The sequence below is a fragment of the Panulirus ornatus genome, chromosome 8 (assembly GCF_036320965.1).
Source record: "Panulirus ornatus isolate Po-2019 chromosome 8, ASM3632096v1, whole genome shotgun sequence".
NCBI lineage: Eukaryota > Metazoa > Arthropoda > Malacostraca > Decapoda > Palinuridae > Panulirus > Panulirus ornatus.
This window is the reverse complement of record NC_092231.1, coordinates 9,671,187-9,688,068: the sequence shown is the minus strand read 5'-3', so window position 1 is coordinate 9,688,068 and position 16,882 is coordinate 9,671,187. Positions and strand designations below refer to the sequence as shown.

The 16,882-nt window shown below is 40.0% G+C and overlaps 1 protein-coding gene across 1 annotated transcript in view; it reads right to left on the bottom strand.

Annotated features, from left to right (window-relative positions):
- Positions 1 to 2,718: 2,718 nt before the first annotated feature.
- The window catches only part of LOC139749823 (U3 small nucleolar RNA-associated protein 15 homolog), a 46,929-nt gene continuing 32,765 nt past the window's right edge, over positions 2,719 to 16,882 (bottom strand). The window contains exons 7-11 of the mRNA XM_071664119.1: positions 13,147 to 13,314; positions 9,761 to 9,912; positions 7,984 to 8,117; positions 4,564 to 4,631; positions 2,719 to 3,462 (exon numbers count right to left, since the gene is read on the bottom strand). Of these exons, the coding sequence (XP_071520220.1) occupies positions 3,247 to 3,462; positions 4,564 to 4,631; positions 7,984 to 8,117; positions 9,761 to 9,912; positions 13,147 to 13,314 (738 nt within the window). The 3' untranslated portion in view covers positions 2,719 to 3,246. The remainder of the gene's footprint in view (positions 3,463 to 4,563; positions 4,632 to 7,983; positions 8,118 to 9,760; positions 9,913 to 13,146; positions 13,315 to 16,882) is intronic.

Sequence of the window (16,882 nt, the reverse complement as noted above, 5' to 3'; positions counted from 1 at the left end):
GAGCCTTGAAGAATGTGTGGAAGTCGAGAACATTATCTCGGAAAGCAAAAATGGGTACGTTTGAAGGAATAGTGGTTCCAACAATGTTGTATGGTTGCGAGGCATGGGCTATGGATAGAGTTGTGCGCAGGAGGGTGGATGTGCTGGAAATGAGAGGTTTGAGGACAATATGTGGTGTGAGGTGGTTTGATCGAGTAAGTAATAACAGGGTAAGAGAGATGTGTGGTAATAAAAAGAGTGTGGTTGAGAGAGCAGAAGAGGGTGTTTTGAAATGGTTTGGTCACATGGAGAGAATGAGTGAGGAAAGATTGACCAAGAGGATATATGTTTAGAGGTGGAGGGAACGAGAAGTGGGAGACCAAATTGGAAATGGAAAGATGGAGTGAAAAAGATTTTCAGTGATCGGGGCCTGAACATCCAGGAGGGTGAAAGGTGTGCAAGGAATAGAGTGAATTGGAATGATGTGGTATACCGGGGTCGACGTGCTGTCAATGGATTGAACCAGGGCATGTGAAGCATCTGGGGTAAACCACGGAAAGTTCTGTGGGGCCTGGATGTGGAAAGGGAGCTGTGGTTTCAGTGCATTATTACATGACAGCTAGAGACTGAGTATGAACAAATGTGGCGGGAGGGTGTTGTTATTCCGTGTGTGGTGGGGTGGGATGGGAATTTTGTTGTCTTTTCCTAGCGCTACCCCGCACACATGAGGGGGGAGGGTGTTGTTATTCCATGTGTGGCGGGGTGGCGATGGGAATGAATGAAGGCAGACAGTATGAATTATGTACATGGGTATATATATGTATACATCAAGATGTATAGGTATGTATATTTGCGGGTGTGGACATGTGTATGTGGGTGGGTTGGGCCATTCTTTCGTCTGTTTCCTTGCGCTACCTCGCTAACGCGGGAGATTGCGACAGCAAAATAAATAAATAAATATAACCTCAGGGCTGGCTACTCTAGGATTATTTTTTTCCCAGGCCTCACTATTAAAATCAGATAGAAAATTGGTAATTCATAGTAGTTTGTTTTTAAACATTTTGTAAATCACAGTCTAGTGCACAAATAATGCATTTTGCACCGAAAATTATTCTTCACGATTTTAGCGACAGCATTTTGAATGCAAGGGTTACTATGTGTAAAGTATCAAAGGCTGTTCATTGTGGTGCATACACCTGAAATAAATTGAGGATGTTCACAAGAAATGAAAGAATGCATGTGCTCATTTTATCAAATGTAGTTAGAGGCAGAATATGAAACATGCAGAACAATAACAGTATACTGGAATGCTTTCCATCCTTATTTTACTTTAAATTTTCCTGTATTCATTATTTCCATAAGCTTAAACTGTCCACTGCATGAAGTTTCACTATGTGAATCAAACTACAAGCATGAAATTATACCTTTTGCTTGCTCTTTATTTCATTCACTCCTAACAAAAATGTCTTGTTAAAATCACTGTTGCACCCACTCGGAAAAAATTTCTTTAACAAAGGCCCTACACAAACTTTATACTGATTATTATTATGACTCCAACTACTGGCATTGTCCTAAAACATCTTATCTCTCCTTGTCACACAACAACACATTGTTTGGAACAATTTTCCTGCACACAAAGAAAGTCAGTAGGAGCCTCTGGAGACTGCACTAATTTCAGCCAGTGGCCTGTTAAGGGTGAAGCACTAATGGACGAAAAGACTTGCTGTGGCCAACCCCTTGTTCCTGGAGGGAACTGCATCAGAGATATGGGAAGATAGAGAGACTCCATTTGATTTTCCTATTTATATCTCTGACACCTGTTCCAACTGAAACTCCCTTAAAGGGGTGGCCATGGCAAAACTTTCAGACTATCAGTTTACAGTTGCTAACAAAATTACAGAACGCATTAAAACAGAGTGACCCCCCCCCCCCCCCCCCCCCCCCCCAAAAAAAAAAAAAAAAAAAAAATTGTACATTTTAAATTTGTAAATTTTAAACATACAAACTTGTGTATGCAAAAGGATTTACTTTTCACATGGCATGGACTCCCAATACCTTTCTTAGCTGTCAAACGTGAATGAGAAAAAGTTTTATGTAAAACTAGTCAACAACATCTATCTACATGGTTATGACAAAATAATTTTCATCTTAGACATAGCTATTTATCTCATTATGCAATGAGGAGTTACATGAGAATATGCATCTAGTGATGGTACACAGAGGTCAAGTCTTAGCAGAATCAACAAATTGGAAAACACATAATCTCAGGCAAGTTTCACTCTGGAAATATTTAATCATGGTTAAACACCACAACCTCGAGACTGGGCCTTTCCTATGCATTAACACTGCAACTAGCCTCTGTAAATCAGTTTCACTCAATATTTGCTTAAAAATTCATGCCCACTGAGAGATCCTGGGTGAGAAGTTAATGCCAGTAAAATTTACTTACAGTGTATACTAGCCTCACATCTGTTACCATTAAAGAGATACCAAAACATTCACCACTGATTCCATTTAATATGTCTCTCATGCTTTGCTGATGATAATGAAATTTTTTTTTATCATACTCTGTTGCTGTCACCCACGTCAGTGAGGTAGCGCAAGGAAACAGACAAAAGAATGGCCCAACCCACCCATACACGCACATATACATACCTATACATTTCAACGTATACATACACATGTATGCTTCCTTCATCCATTCCTGCTGCCACCCCGTAACACATGAAATGGCACACCCCCCCCCCCCTTCCCCCCCGGATGTGTGCGAGGTAATGTTAGCAAAAGACTACAAAGGCACCATTCATTCACACTCGGTCTCTAGCTGTCATGTATAATGCACCAAAACGACAGCTCCCTTTCCACATCTAGGCCCAACAAAACTTTCCATGGTTTACCCCAGATGCTTCACATGCCATGGTTCAATCCATTGACAGCACATTGACCCTCGTACACCTGGTACATCATTACAATTTACTCTATTCCTTGCACACCTTTCATTCTCCTGTATGTTCAAGCCTCAATCGCTCAAAATCTTTTTTACTCCACCCTTCCACCTCCAATTTGGTCTCCCACTTCTTGTTCTCTCCACCTTTGTCACATATATCCTCGTCAATCTTTCCTCACTCATTCTCTCTATGTGACCAAAACCATTTCAATACACCTTCTTCTGCTCTCTCACCACACTCTTTTTATTATCACACATCTCTCTTACTCGAACAAACCACCTCACACCTTACATCCGATTAATTTTCAAATTTGTTTCCATCAGCAAATATCTACAACAAGAGTTTCAGCAAATTTGGTTGAAGATGATGGGAGTAGTGCTTTGCTGACATCACTGTTACACACTGAAGAAGTTGCTGCTAGTTGCTGCACACTAGTCACATTTGGTGCTCTCTCTGGAGCTGAAGCAGTGAGGAACATCTGAATAGCACCCATCAGTGAAATATGTTCACGACTAAGAAGCATTTCAGCAGCAACCTGAAATGGAGAGTAAACCTTGAAGCAGTACTTTTACATTAAAGGTTTAACCACAGAATAGGAATTAGACAATATTAAATCTTCAGCATATGGTACAAGGCTTAGAGGGTTTAATGCTGAGGAACAGAGCAACATAATGCAGCTTTAAGAGTACACCTGTTCATCCACTCCTAAGGATTGGTCGATAAAATGGGTACCTGGCTAGGATATACATTTTTTATATTTTTTTTTATTACACTTGATCGCCATTTCCTGCATCAGCTAGGTAGTTCCAGGAAACAAAGAATGGCTCAGCCATTCATATACACATATATAATGCCCAGACATGCACATATGCATAGCAACATATACATGTACACACATGTACATATTCATACTTGCTTGCCTTCATCCATTTCTGGTGCTACTCCACCTCACAGGAAACAGCACTGCTAACCCCTGCTTCAGCAAGGTAGCGCCAGGAAAACGCACTAAAAAGGCCACATTTGGTCACAGTCTCTAGGTAGCTAGCTAGATAGATAGCATTAATGGGATGGCCTTGATTAGGGTCTCAGCTGCCTTTGCAGTTTCAGCAAGAAAGTGTCATCCCACCACTCACTACCCTTTCGATTATAATCTGCCCACCTCCCACGCTTCTCATGCCACAAGCATCGTTTGCGCAAGCCATCACTGCTTCCCTAAATACATCCCATTCCTCCCCCACTCCCCTTACATCCTTTGTTCTCACCTTTTTCCATTCTGTACTCAGTCTCTCCTGGTACTTCCTCACACAAGTCTCCTTACCAAGCTCACTTACTCTCACCACTCTCTTCACCCCAACATTCTCTCTTCTTTTCTGAAAACCTCTACAAATCTTCACCTCTGCCTCCACAAGTTGCACCTCTCAGCACATTAACATCCAAAAGTCTCTCTTTCGCGCGCCTATCAATTAACACATAATCCAATAACGCTCTCTGGCCATCTCTCCTACTTACATATGTATACTTATGTATATCTGTCTTTTTAAGCCAAGTATATACACATCAATATATACATACATATATTTACACATACACAGACATAAACACATGTACAAAATTTTACTTTCTGGGGACAACTTACCTCATCCTTTAATTGTCTAAAACATCTCACCAAAGCTGGATTTTCATCCAAAGTATCACCATAGATATCTGTAAAAATGAAAATAAGAGTAATTTTATAGTAGTTGATACTGCATTCATTAGGCAGCCTGTCAGCAAACAAAAATTTGACTGCATATATTACAAGAAATGGTAAATAATGTAATAATAATCTCTGGTTTGGTTATCCCCATGCAGTTTGTTAACTTCAGTCCCTTGTCATTTAATATCATTCCATCTGCATTTTAGACTTCCCTTCCCATTTCCTGCCTTCTTAATTTTTTTTCTTGCTTATCAACAGTTCTATCTCTTGATGAAAACCCAACATTTTCCTTTTAATGCCTGGCTACAATACTTTGTTTAGAAAGTAACCTTTATTTGGTTATCTCTTCCCTTCCTATTTTATTGGCTCATTCTCTTTCAAACAACAAACCAATTCAAATTTCATCACTTTTCTACATCATCTTATCCCTATTCCACTAATTCCAAAATATATGAATTGATTAAGTTGTTGTCTAATTCCCAGAGCTTATCATCATCCATATTAAAAATTTTGGTCCAACTGAAAGGCAAATTCTTTGGCCAATAACATATAGTATGCTACTATCGATTTGTAATACCTTTATCTTGCCATCATTTTCTTCACTAATCTCCCAAATAACATCTTCCTTGAGTCCACATCCTTCACGTGTGCTCCATCTTTTCTTGCTCGCTCTGCATCTCATTTTGACATGGCTTCCTCAATAAACTTGGACTTGGACAGGATATCTCAGTGGGGTACACAAAATCTTGTTTACACAAAATCTTGTTAACTTTAATGCCTTCAAGACCCATATGAAAACTGTGTTTTCAACAGAGAGATGGGTAGAAACTGGAGTGGTTCTAGCTCTGCATCCTTGATAAAGTTGACTCAAGGCAATCCGTCTTATAAACTGTCCCATGCTACCTTCCAAAACTGACCCTCTTGCCCTATACTGCAATGTTGGTTCACTTTCCCTCTCCTATAGATATTACTCTGATTTTTGCTCCAGAGAGCTGGCTGCATCACATGCTTAGTGTGGCCAACAGCAACTCAAGGGTGGGCTGTTTTGATACCTGCTTCTTTCCATACACATTGACGCTTTGGGACTCTACCTTCTCATGTCTTTCCCAATAACTATGACCTGGCGCATTTCAAAAGACAGGTTTATCACTCTCAAAAATTCACAAATACTTTCCTTTTTTTTTTTTTTTTTTTTTTTTTATACTTTGTCGCTGTCTCCCGCGTTTGCGAGGTAGTGCAAGGAAACAGATGAAAGAAATGGCCCAACCCCCCCCCACACACATGTACATACACACGTCCACACACGCAAATATACATACCTACACAGCTTTCCATGGTTTACCCCAGACGCTTCACATGCCTTGCTTCAATCCACCGACAGCACGTCAACCCCTGTATACCACATGACTCCAATTCACTCTATTTCTTGCCCTCCTTTCACCCTCCTGCATGTTCAGGCCCCGATCACACAAAATCTTTTTCACTCCATCTTTCCACCTCCAATTTGGTCTCCCTCTTCTCCTCGTTCCCTCCACCTCCGACACATATATCCTCTTGGTCAATCTCTCCTCACTCATTCTCTCCATGTGCCCAAACCATTTCAAAACACCCTCTTCTGCTCTCTCAACCACGCTCTTTTTATTTCCACACATCTCTCTTACCCTTACGTTACTTACTCGATCAAACCACCTCACACCACACATTGTCCTCAAACATCTCATTTCCAGCACATCCATCCTCCTGCGCACATCTCTATCCATAGCCCACGCCTCGCAACCATACAACATTGTTGGAACCACTATTCCCTCAAACATACCCATTTTTGCTTTCCGAGATAATGTTCTCGACTTCCACACATTTTTCAAGGCTCCCAAAATTTTCGCCCCCTCCCCCACCCTATGATCCACTTCCGCTTCCATGGTTCCATCCGCTGACAGATCCACTCCCAGATATCTAAAACACTTCACTTCCTCCAGTTTTTCTCCATTCAAACTCACCTCCCAATTGACTTGACCCTCACCCCTACTGTACCTAATAACCTTGCTCTTATTCACATTTACTCTCAACTTTCTTCTTCCAAACACTTTACCAAACTCAGTCACCAGCTTCTGCAGTTTCTCACATGAATCAGCCACCAGCGCTGTATCATCAGCGAACAACAACTGACTCACTTCCCAAGCTCTCTCATCCCCAACAGACTTCATACTTGCCCCTCTTTCCAAAACTCTTGCATTTACCTCCCTTACAACCCCATCCATAAACAAATTAAACAACCATGGAGACATCACACACCCCTGCCGCAAACCTACATTCACTGAGAACCAATCACTTTCCTCTCTTCCTACACGTACACATGCCTTACATCCTCGATAAAAACTTTTCACTGCTTCTAACAACTTGCCTCCCACACCATATATTCTTAATACCTTCCACAGAGCATCTCTATCAACTCTATCATATGCCTTCTCCAGATCCATAAATGCTACATACAAATCCATTTGCTTTTCTAAGTATTTCTCACATACATTCTTCAAAGCAAACACCTGATCCACACATCCTCTACCACTTCTGAAACCGCACTGCTCTTCCCCAATCTGATGCTCTGTACATGCCTTCACCCTCTCAATCAATACCCTCCCATATAATTTACCAGGAATACTCAACAAACTTATACCTCTGTAATTTGAGCACTCACTCTTATCCCCTTTGCCTTTGTACAATGGCACTATGCACGCATTCCGCCAATCCTCAGGCACCTCACCATGAGTCATACATACATTAAATAACCTTACCAACCAGTCAACAATACAGTCACCCCCTTTCTTAATAAATTCCACTGCAATACCATCCAAACCTGCTGCCTTGCCGGCTTTCATCTTCCTTTATCTATTCTTTTTCTGTTTCATAAATGTCTGTATTTCAATTAAGGCCTGGCCTTGATGTGGACTTTTTTGTGACTGGAGCCTTCAACGTGAAAAAAAATCATTGTGACATCCTTGATTTCTTTAAAGTGCAAGTTGAAAATATTTTTAATTTACTTTAACAGTGGTAAAATCCAAAGCATTCTGAATATGAGAAAAGAATGCAACAGAATCCTTTTGATAAAAAAAATTATGCAAACCTTAAAAGTGACTTAAGACTATTCTAGTAACATGTTTTTTTTTTTTTTAGTAAAAAAAAGAAAAAATCTGCATGAAGAAAAGCTTCCATGATTCTAAATTACTCAAAAGTGTTACCATCATAATGACCCAATCTTCATGACAACCAATATGGCTACCATATATGAGTGCATGAAGTACTTTCTAACAATTCAAGACAAAACCATAAAAGTAACTTGAATTACTATAAATAATTGCATACCAATAACAATATTAGTCACATCCATAAGAACATGCTTGTATGTAGGATGTCGAATATTCTTTTGCAAGAAAAGTAGCAAAGGCATAAGCTTCTTCACATCCCTCCCAGCAACAGCAGTTCGAATTCCTCCACATCTGTATACATGAGAAAAGTTGTTACATAATGCTGAACTAACTTAGGATGAAAACATCTCAAACTGTAAACTAACAATTCAAATAAATTATGTACTTCAAAGTTAATACCAATATTGATTTACAAATATCTAGTATGTGCTAATGGAGCTTCTAATAAAACAGAATTTCAAATGAAGAACTTTATTACTGTGAAAAATATCTGTAATTACAACATGGGTATATTAAAGAAAACTCTTTAGCAATGTTTAAGTATATGCACTGGACTCTCTAAATAGCCTCATATCAACAGAACAGGCTGAGTGACTGACAAAGTTTTGGGAAAAGTAAAGATACTTGGTGAAATACAAGACATAAAAAATCTGAAAAAAAGATATCAAAACCTATGACGAGATGAGTGACAGACCACATGTAATACAGAAAAACAACTAAATTTGTGTGATGAGATATATGATGGGACATCTGAAGACTCCTCACAGCCTACCCTCCAAGAGAAATTGTATCAAATAATGAATGACTAGCTGCTGAGGATGCACAAGCAAATGATGTGAGGGGAGTGGGTGAGGAATGGGATGCATTTCGGGAAGCAGTGATGGCTTGCACAAAAGATGCATTCCTGATGCTACCCCGCCCCACAGAAAACCATTACTGCCCCCAACTTCAGCAAGGTAGCACCAGGAAAACAAACAAAAAAGACAGCCTGTAGCTGTCATGTGTAATGCACCGAAACCACAGCTTCCTATCCACATCCAGGCCCCACAGACCTTTCCATGGCTTACCCCAGACTCTTCACATGCCTTGGTTCAGTCCACTGGCAGCATGTAAACCCCGGAGTACCACATCGTTCTAATTCACTCTATTCCTTGCATGCCTCTCACCCTCCTGTATGTTCATGCCCCGATGGCTCAAAATCTTTTACACTCCATCCTTCCACCTACAATTTGGTCTCCTGCTTCTTATTCCCTCCACCTCTGACACATATATCCTCTTTTAATCTTTCCTCACTCATTCTCCATATATCCTAACCATTTCAACACACCCTCTTCTGCTCTCTCAACCACACTTGTTATTTCCACACATCTCTCTTACTCCTTCATTACTTACACAATCAAACCACCTCACTCCACATACTGTCCTCAAACATTTCATTTCCAACACATCCACCCTCCTCTGTACAACCCTGCCCATGCCACACAACCATACAACATTGTTGGAACTACTATTCCTTCAAACATTCCTATTTTTGCTCTCCAAGATAATGCTCTCTCCTTCCACACATTCTTTATCGCTCCTGGAATCTTCACCCCCTACCCTATTCTGAGACTCACTTCAACTTCCATGGTTCCATCAGCTGCTACGTCCACTCCCAGATATCTAAAACACTCCACTTCCTCCAATTTTTCTCCTTTCAAACTTTCATCCCAACTAACTTGTTCCTAAACCCTACAGAACCTAATAACCTTGATCTTATTCACATTTACTCTCAACTTTCTCCTTTCCCACACTTTTCCAAACTCAGTCACCAACTTCTGCAGTTTCTCACTCAATGGTCTCTGTGACTGGTTGTCACTCTAATGATTTTGGGTTAAATTCCCAGGCATGTAATGGTGAATAGGTAATAAATTCAATGAAGTTATCACACTTACCTGATCAATTCCTGTAAAATTGCAACAGATATATGTGTGCATTTGTTTGAAATATAAGACCCCATGACTGTATCCAATGCATGGCTGAATCTAAACTTCCTGATCATTTTTTCATATCTTGCAAGTTTGTCATCTGCTTCTTTAAAAACAATCTGTCAAAGAAAATAATCAATTGTCATGAGCATTGGCTAAAGGGGATTATTTCAATTTCACTAACTAAAAAGTGGGTTGTGGAGTACAAAAATTCCTTTCTCTTTCATAGGTAGAACCCAATTAGTATTTCAGAGAGCATTTGCTTGTGGGGGTGACAACAATTCTACCTCCCAAAATACGGTGTATCTTTGAGGAATCACCTTTGACCATATAGTTCCTAAGAAGCCAACTGATGGTCATTCACAGAGACCCAGGAATCAATCACCAACCAACTCAAGTCTATAATGATAAAGTATGGTAGTAAGGCACTGCTCAATAGCCAGCAATCCACATCACTCACTAACCACTGAAATCTGTGCCTTGAAGCTGTTTTGTCAAAACAGGAATTCCCATCAAAAGGGTGGCCACATAAAAATCTCCATCACAATGCACCAATGTATGCATTCTTCTCCCATTTCTGTTCCTCCAGTACTCTTCCATTCTATTTACCCATATCACAGATCTTCCTCTCAAAGCAACCCCTTTAATCATACTATCACATTTTCCTTGTAAACTAAACTCTCTCTCTTGCATTCTTTCTACAAGCCCAAACTACCTCAAAGTATTACATTTCACTCATTCTACCACCCAACAGTTCATTCACTTTGCATTCGCTGCCAAACTAAATATCCCATACATCCCATATATCTCTTCTCATTCCATCTAGTCATACCACATGCTCCTCTTGAATAACTCTTTCACAACATGGATTCTAGACCTCTGTGACTCATCCCACGTTCATGTTTTGGCTGCAAAGGTTAGGATTTGGGAGGAATGTGCTGTCCCTTAAGCCTTTCCCCACTTTCCTACACCTCTACCCTTCATAATTATAGTTTGGGGGCCAATGACTCTTCGACCTGTACTGCTCTCTCCCTTTATATCACCAAACTTTCCCCAAATACAGTTTAGTACACATTCTTTTCTCTCTATAGGGTTTGCAAAACCTATAATTTCACTGTTTCCTTTCAAACACCATTTTACTTTGCTTTTACCTTCATTTACCTTCAATTGCCTACACATACACATATAAAACACAACCTTCCGCACTCTTAGCAAACAACACAGTATAATCTGCAAACAGGCTTGTCATTAGTCACAATACCCAACCACAATCCATCTTCACACCCCTTTTCCTATTTTTTTCACCAGTCTTATCACTACATCCATACATATGTTAAAAAACATTTGATGTCACACACCCCTTCCTCACTCCGACGTATATACTAAAACTTTTACTCAACTTTCCACCTACTCATACATATGCATTTCCCCCTTTATAGAAGGCTTTCACACTAACCAACATTATCTCCTTACCTTAATTATCCTCTCCACTCAACTCTGTCTCACTGTCTCCCTACCCTAATTATCCTCTCCATTCAACTCTGTCATACACTTTCTCGAGAGCCATAAAAGCTACATGTAGTTTCTTACTTTTCGCAAAACACTTTTCCAGTCACTGTCATTTCAACATCTGATCCAAACATCCTCTACCCTTCCTACAACCCCCTTGCTCCTCATTTATTCTGCATTCAGTCCCTTCCATTACTCTTATCAATCAACACTTTTGCATACACTTTTCCTGGTATACTTAACACACTTATTCCCCTACAATTACAACATATATCCTTAACATATTTTCCTTTGAATAAAGGAAAATTATAGCTTTTCATCCAATCTGCAAGCAAAATCTCTAGCTTCCACTGTAAATTATATATCAAACGCATCCACTATATCACACTTTCTTCTCCATTCTTCAACATTTCAGCTATAATCACATCCACTCTTAGTGCCTTTCCTACCTTCAACTTCATTATTGCACTTGTACCTTCCCTTCAGCTACAGGCTCCTGCACTCTGTATCCTTTTCCTTCAATCCTCCATACCCATGCACATGACAACTACTACCTCACCTTCTCCCCCATTCATAAGTTCTTCAAAATACTCTCCATCTTTTTATTTTCTCCTTTGATTCAGCAACTATCCTTCCTTACACATTTACATTTTCACTCTTACATCCACCAACTTTCTTACTTTCCTTAAATTTTTCACTTGACTTTCTTCAAAAATCTTCATCTATCCTTTCATTACTTACCTCTGTCAGCCTTTTAACTTTCTGCTTACACATCTTACACAAGAAGCACAACCTTTCTCAAGTTTTCATCCACAGCCACATAATCCAGCAAACCCTTTTGTTCTTCTCTTCCATCATTTCTCATCTATGTGGCAGCAAAGAAAAAGATAGGGTAATAAATTGATGCTCATAGAGCTTTGCCTTTGGTAGCTGATTTTATCTTACTTCAAAATCTACATTTCTCACCTATGGACACAGCGCTATGAACATCTGACAGCATATCAACAGGAATGAGGAGGGATATCAGAAAAAGTTAGAAGAGAATGGGTCAATATATAAGTTTTGACTGAGAATGATGGGAAATGATGGCTGCTTAGCACCACTACAGCAATGTACAATAAAGTGACAAACCTATGTGGGTTGCTGTATGACTACTGATAATTACCATCATGGTGGAGGAGGATGAATCTTTATAGATACATTATCCTCCCTTTCTTTTAGGGAGGAAGAAGCTAAACAGTGTTTTAACTCCCTGTGCAAGTGATGTCTCAAATGCTTATGGGGCTCAATCCATAGATGAAAAACTTGAAACACTTAAATCTTCCATGCTTTATAACCCATTCAATACAATACTCCAGTCTAATCTAAAATACAAGTGCCAATAAATCAAGGATATCTAATGAGATGATACACTATAGGACATGGTAATAAATATATCTACTGCTATCAATAGATGATGTGTTGAACTGTCAGAATTATTTTAAATACCAAACAATGTTCAGTACAAGGACAATGCCATGACAGCCTTCAACTACGATACTTTAAATAAAAAGTGAGGGAGGCAGTGTCAAGTTCACCACTAATACACCCAATAGCATGGAATTTTTTGAGTGACTGTTGTTGCTTACCATCCTCACACACTGTATAAAAAAAAAAATCAACTATAATTCTAGGAAGTTTATACATTAAATACCTACTGGACAATGTGCCTTCAAACATAACAAAATAGCTAAAAGAAACAAACTTACACCAAGATTTGGTGGGATCAGACATGTAACTTACAAATGAAAATAGTGCAGAAAACATTACAAAACAGGATATTCTTGAGACCTGAAATAGCTTACCACATCATTGGGAACTGTTTTAAAGTCCTCAAGGATTACATTCCTTTTATTTGCAGCTTTTCTTTGGGAAGTCACTGTTGCAGTAGTTTCTGGTTCTCGACGGTGCTGAAATGACACAAGCCCAGACCCTGCAGAAACCATACCAACAACAAGCGTAGAATCTCCAGGCTGTAATGTAAAATGTGAATTAACAAACACTTGGTTGACAAAGAGGATATATGTGTCAGAAGTGGAGGGAACAAGAAGCAGGAGACCAAATTGGATTTGGAGGGATGGAGTAAAATAGATTTTCAACAATTGGGGCCTGAACATACAGGAGGGTGAGAGGTGTGCAAGGAATAGCGTAAATAGGAACGATGTGGTATACTGGGGTCGATGTGCTGTCAATGGACTGATCCAGGGCATGTGAAACGTGGGGGAAAACATGGAAAGGTCTGTGGGGCCTGGATGTAGATAGGGAGCTGTAGTTTCCATGCATTACACATGACAGATAGAGACTGCATTACACATAACAAGCTAGATATTGAGTGTGATTGAATGTAGCCATTTTTGTCAGTTTTCCTGGTGCTCCCCCACTGAAGCAGGGGGTAGCAATGCTGTTTCCTGTGGGGCGGGGTGGCTCTGGGAACTGATTAGAAGGCAAGCAAGTATGAATATGTGTACAAATGTATACACATAGAGGATGTGTGGATCAGGTGTTTGCTTTGAAGAATGTATGTGAAAAATACTTAGAAAAGCAAATGGATTTGTATGTAGCATTTATGGATCTGGAGAAGGCATATGACAGGGTTGATAGAGATGCTCTGTGGAAGGTATTAAGAATATATGGTGTGGGAAGCAAGTTGTTAGAAGCAGTGAAAAGTTTTTATCAAGGACATAAGGCATGTGTACGAGTTGGAAGAGAGGAAAGTGACTGGTTCTCAGTGAATGTTGGTTTGTGGCAGGGGTGCGTGATGTCTCCATGGTTGTTTAATTTGTTTATGGATGGGGTTGTTAGGGAGGTGAATGCAAGACTTTTGGAAAGAGGGGCAATTATGCAGTCTGTTGTGGATGTGAGAGCTTGGGAAGTGAGTCAGTTGTTGTTTGCTGATGATACAGTGCTGGTGGCTGATTCAGATGAGAAACTGCAGAAGCTGGTGACTGAGTTTGGTAAAGTGTGTGAAAGAAGAAAGCTGAGAGTAAATGTGAATAAGAGCAAGGTTATTAGGTACAGTAGGGTTGAGGGACGTCAATTGGGAGGTAAGTTTGAATGGAAAAATCTGGAGGAAGTGAAGTGTTTTAGATATCTGGGAGTGGATTTGGCAGCGGTGGAACCATAGAAGCGGAAGTGAATCATAGGGTGGGGGAGGGGGGCAAAGGTTCTGGGAGCGTTGAAAAATGTGTGGAAGTCAAGAACGTTATCTTGGAAAGCAAAAATGGGTATGTTCGAAGGAATAGTGGTTCCAATAATTTCATATGATTGCGAGGCGTGGGAGTTGTGCGGAGGAGGGTGGATGTGTTGGAAATGAGATGTTTGAGTACAATATGTGGTGTGAGGTGGTTTGATCGAGTAAGTAATGAAAGGGTAAAAGAGATGTGTGGTAATAAAAAGAGTGAGGTTGAGACAGCAGAAGAAGGAGTTTTGAAATGGTTTGGTCACATAGAGAGAATGAATGAGGAAAGATTGACAAAGAGGATATATTTGTCAGAGGTGGAGGGAACAAGGAGAAGTGGGAGACCAAATTGGAGGTGGAAAGATGGAGTGAAAAAGATTTTGAGTGATTGGGGCCTGAACATGCAGGATGGTGAAAGGCGTGTAAGGAATATAGTAAACTGGAACGATGTGGTATACCGGGGTCGACGTACTGTCAATGATTGAACCAGGGCATGTGAAGCATCTGGGGTAAACCATGGAAAGTTTTGTGGGGCCTGGATGTGGAAAGGGAGCTGTGGTTTCGATGCATTATACATGACAGCTTGAGACTGAATGTGAATGAATGTGGCTTTTGTTGTCTTTTCCCAGCACTACCTCGCGCACATGCGGGCGGTGGGGGTTGTCATTTCATGTGTGGCGGGGTGGCGATGGGAATAAGTAAAGGGCAGACAGTATGAATTATGTACATGTGTATATATGTATATGTCTGTCTGTGTATATATATGTATAAGTTGAGATGTATAGGTATGTATATGTGCATGTATGGACGTGTATGTATATACATGTGTATGTGGGTGGGTTGGGCCATTCTTTCATCTGTTTCCTTGCGCTACCTCGCCAACGCGGGAGACAGCGACAAAGTATAATAAAAAAATAATAATAATAAAGTGTATATGTGTGGATTATCCCTGGGGATAGGGGAGAAAGAATACTTCCCACGTATTCCCTGCGTGTCGTAGAAGGCGACTAAAAAGGGAGGGAGCAGGGGGCTGGAAATCCTCCCCTCTCACTTTTTTTTTTAATTTTCCAAAAGAGGGAACAGAGAAGGGGCCCAGGTGAGGATATTCCCTCAAGGGCCCAGTTCTCTGTTCTCAACGCTACCTCGCTAATTCGGGAAATGGCGAATAGTATGAAAGAAAGATATGTGTGGATGGTTCGTTCTTTGTTTCCTGGCACTACCTCCTGACGTGGGAAACGATGATCAAGTATAATGAATAAAATAGATATATTTTTAAATTCTAACACTATGCTGACTAACAGAAGCTTTTCATCACAGACAAAAGCAGACAAAAGGTACCTTAAGATTTAAACTAAAGGAATCAAAGCCTACTACTGTCTGACAAGTTCCTGCAACAACATGTACTGAAGCTTCCATTATGCTATTAAAAAATAAATTGGAAAAATTCCCTCAAATCCCAAAACAACACTACTCCATCCAAATAAATATGACCTATCTCAGAGAAAAAGGAAGTAAAATACAAGTGACAGAAGTGATAAAAGTGTTCTAAGAAAAGTGACAATCAGGAGAAACAGAGTGAAGACTGGCACGAGGTGAAAGTAAATGAATCTTGGGCAGTAGAAAAGGAAATGAAGGTATGTAACAATCCAGTGAGTTATTTAGCAAGTTTAAGTGTGTGGAATGTGTGATATGGGCTATGGACATGTCAGAAAGGATAATGAATGGTGGAATAAGGAAGTTAAACTTCTAATGAAACAGAAATGGGGGAAGTGTAAACAGTACCTGCTTGGGAGGAGTGCAAAAGAAAGCAACTGAAGGTTAAGAGAAAGGTGCAAAAAGAAAAAGTGGGCAAATAATATATGGAAAGAGTGTTGATGAACTTCAGAGAGAGTATGAAAATGTTTTCTAGGGGTGAATTGCGGAAGGAGAACAAAAAAAACACAGGCATGACAGTCAGGATAGCAAATGGAGACGTAGTAACTGAAAAAGATGTGAAAATGTGTTTGAGAATTTAGAAGGAATTATGTGTTAGAAGGAGGCAGATGTGGTGCATTTGGGATGACGTGGGGGTATGGAATGCAAACGTCAAGGATAAAAGAGAGGAGACTGTGAAAAAATTGTGCAAAATGAAGTGTGGTAATGCAAATGTCATGGTTGAAAGAGAGGAGATAGCAAAAAAAAAAATTCAAAATGAAATGTATTACACTAAGAGTGGAAAGGATGGCAGCTGAGCTTCTCAAAAAAAGGAATGATGGTGCTACTGATTGGTTTGTCTGACTGTCTAATGTATGTATAGCCTATTGCAAGGTGCCTGAGGACTGGGAAAGTGCAGATACAGACCCTTTGTATAAAGGCAAGGAGGC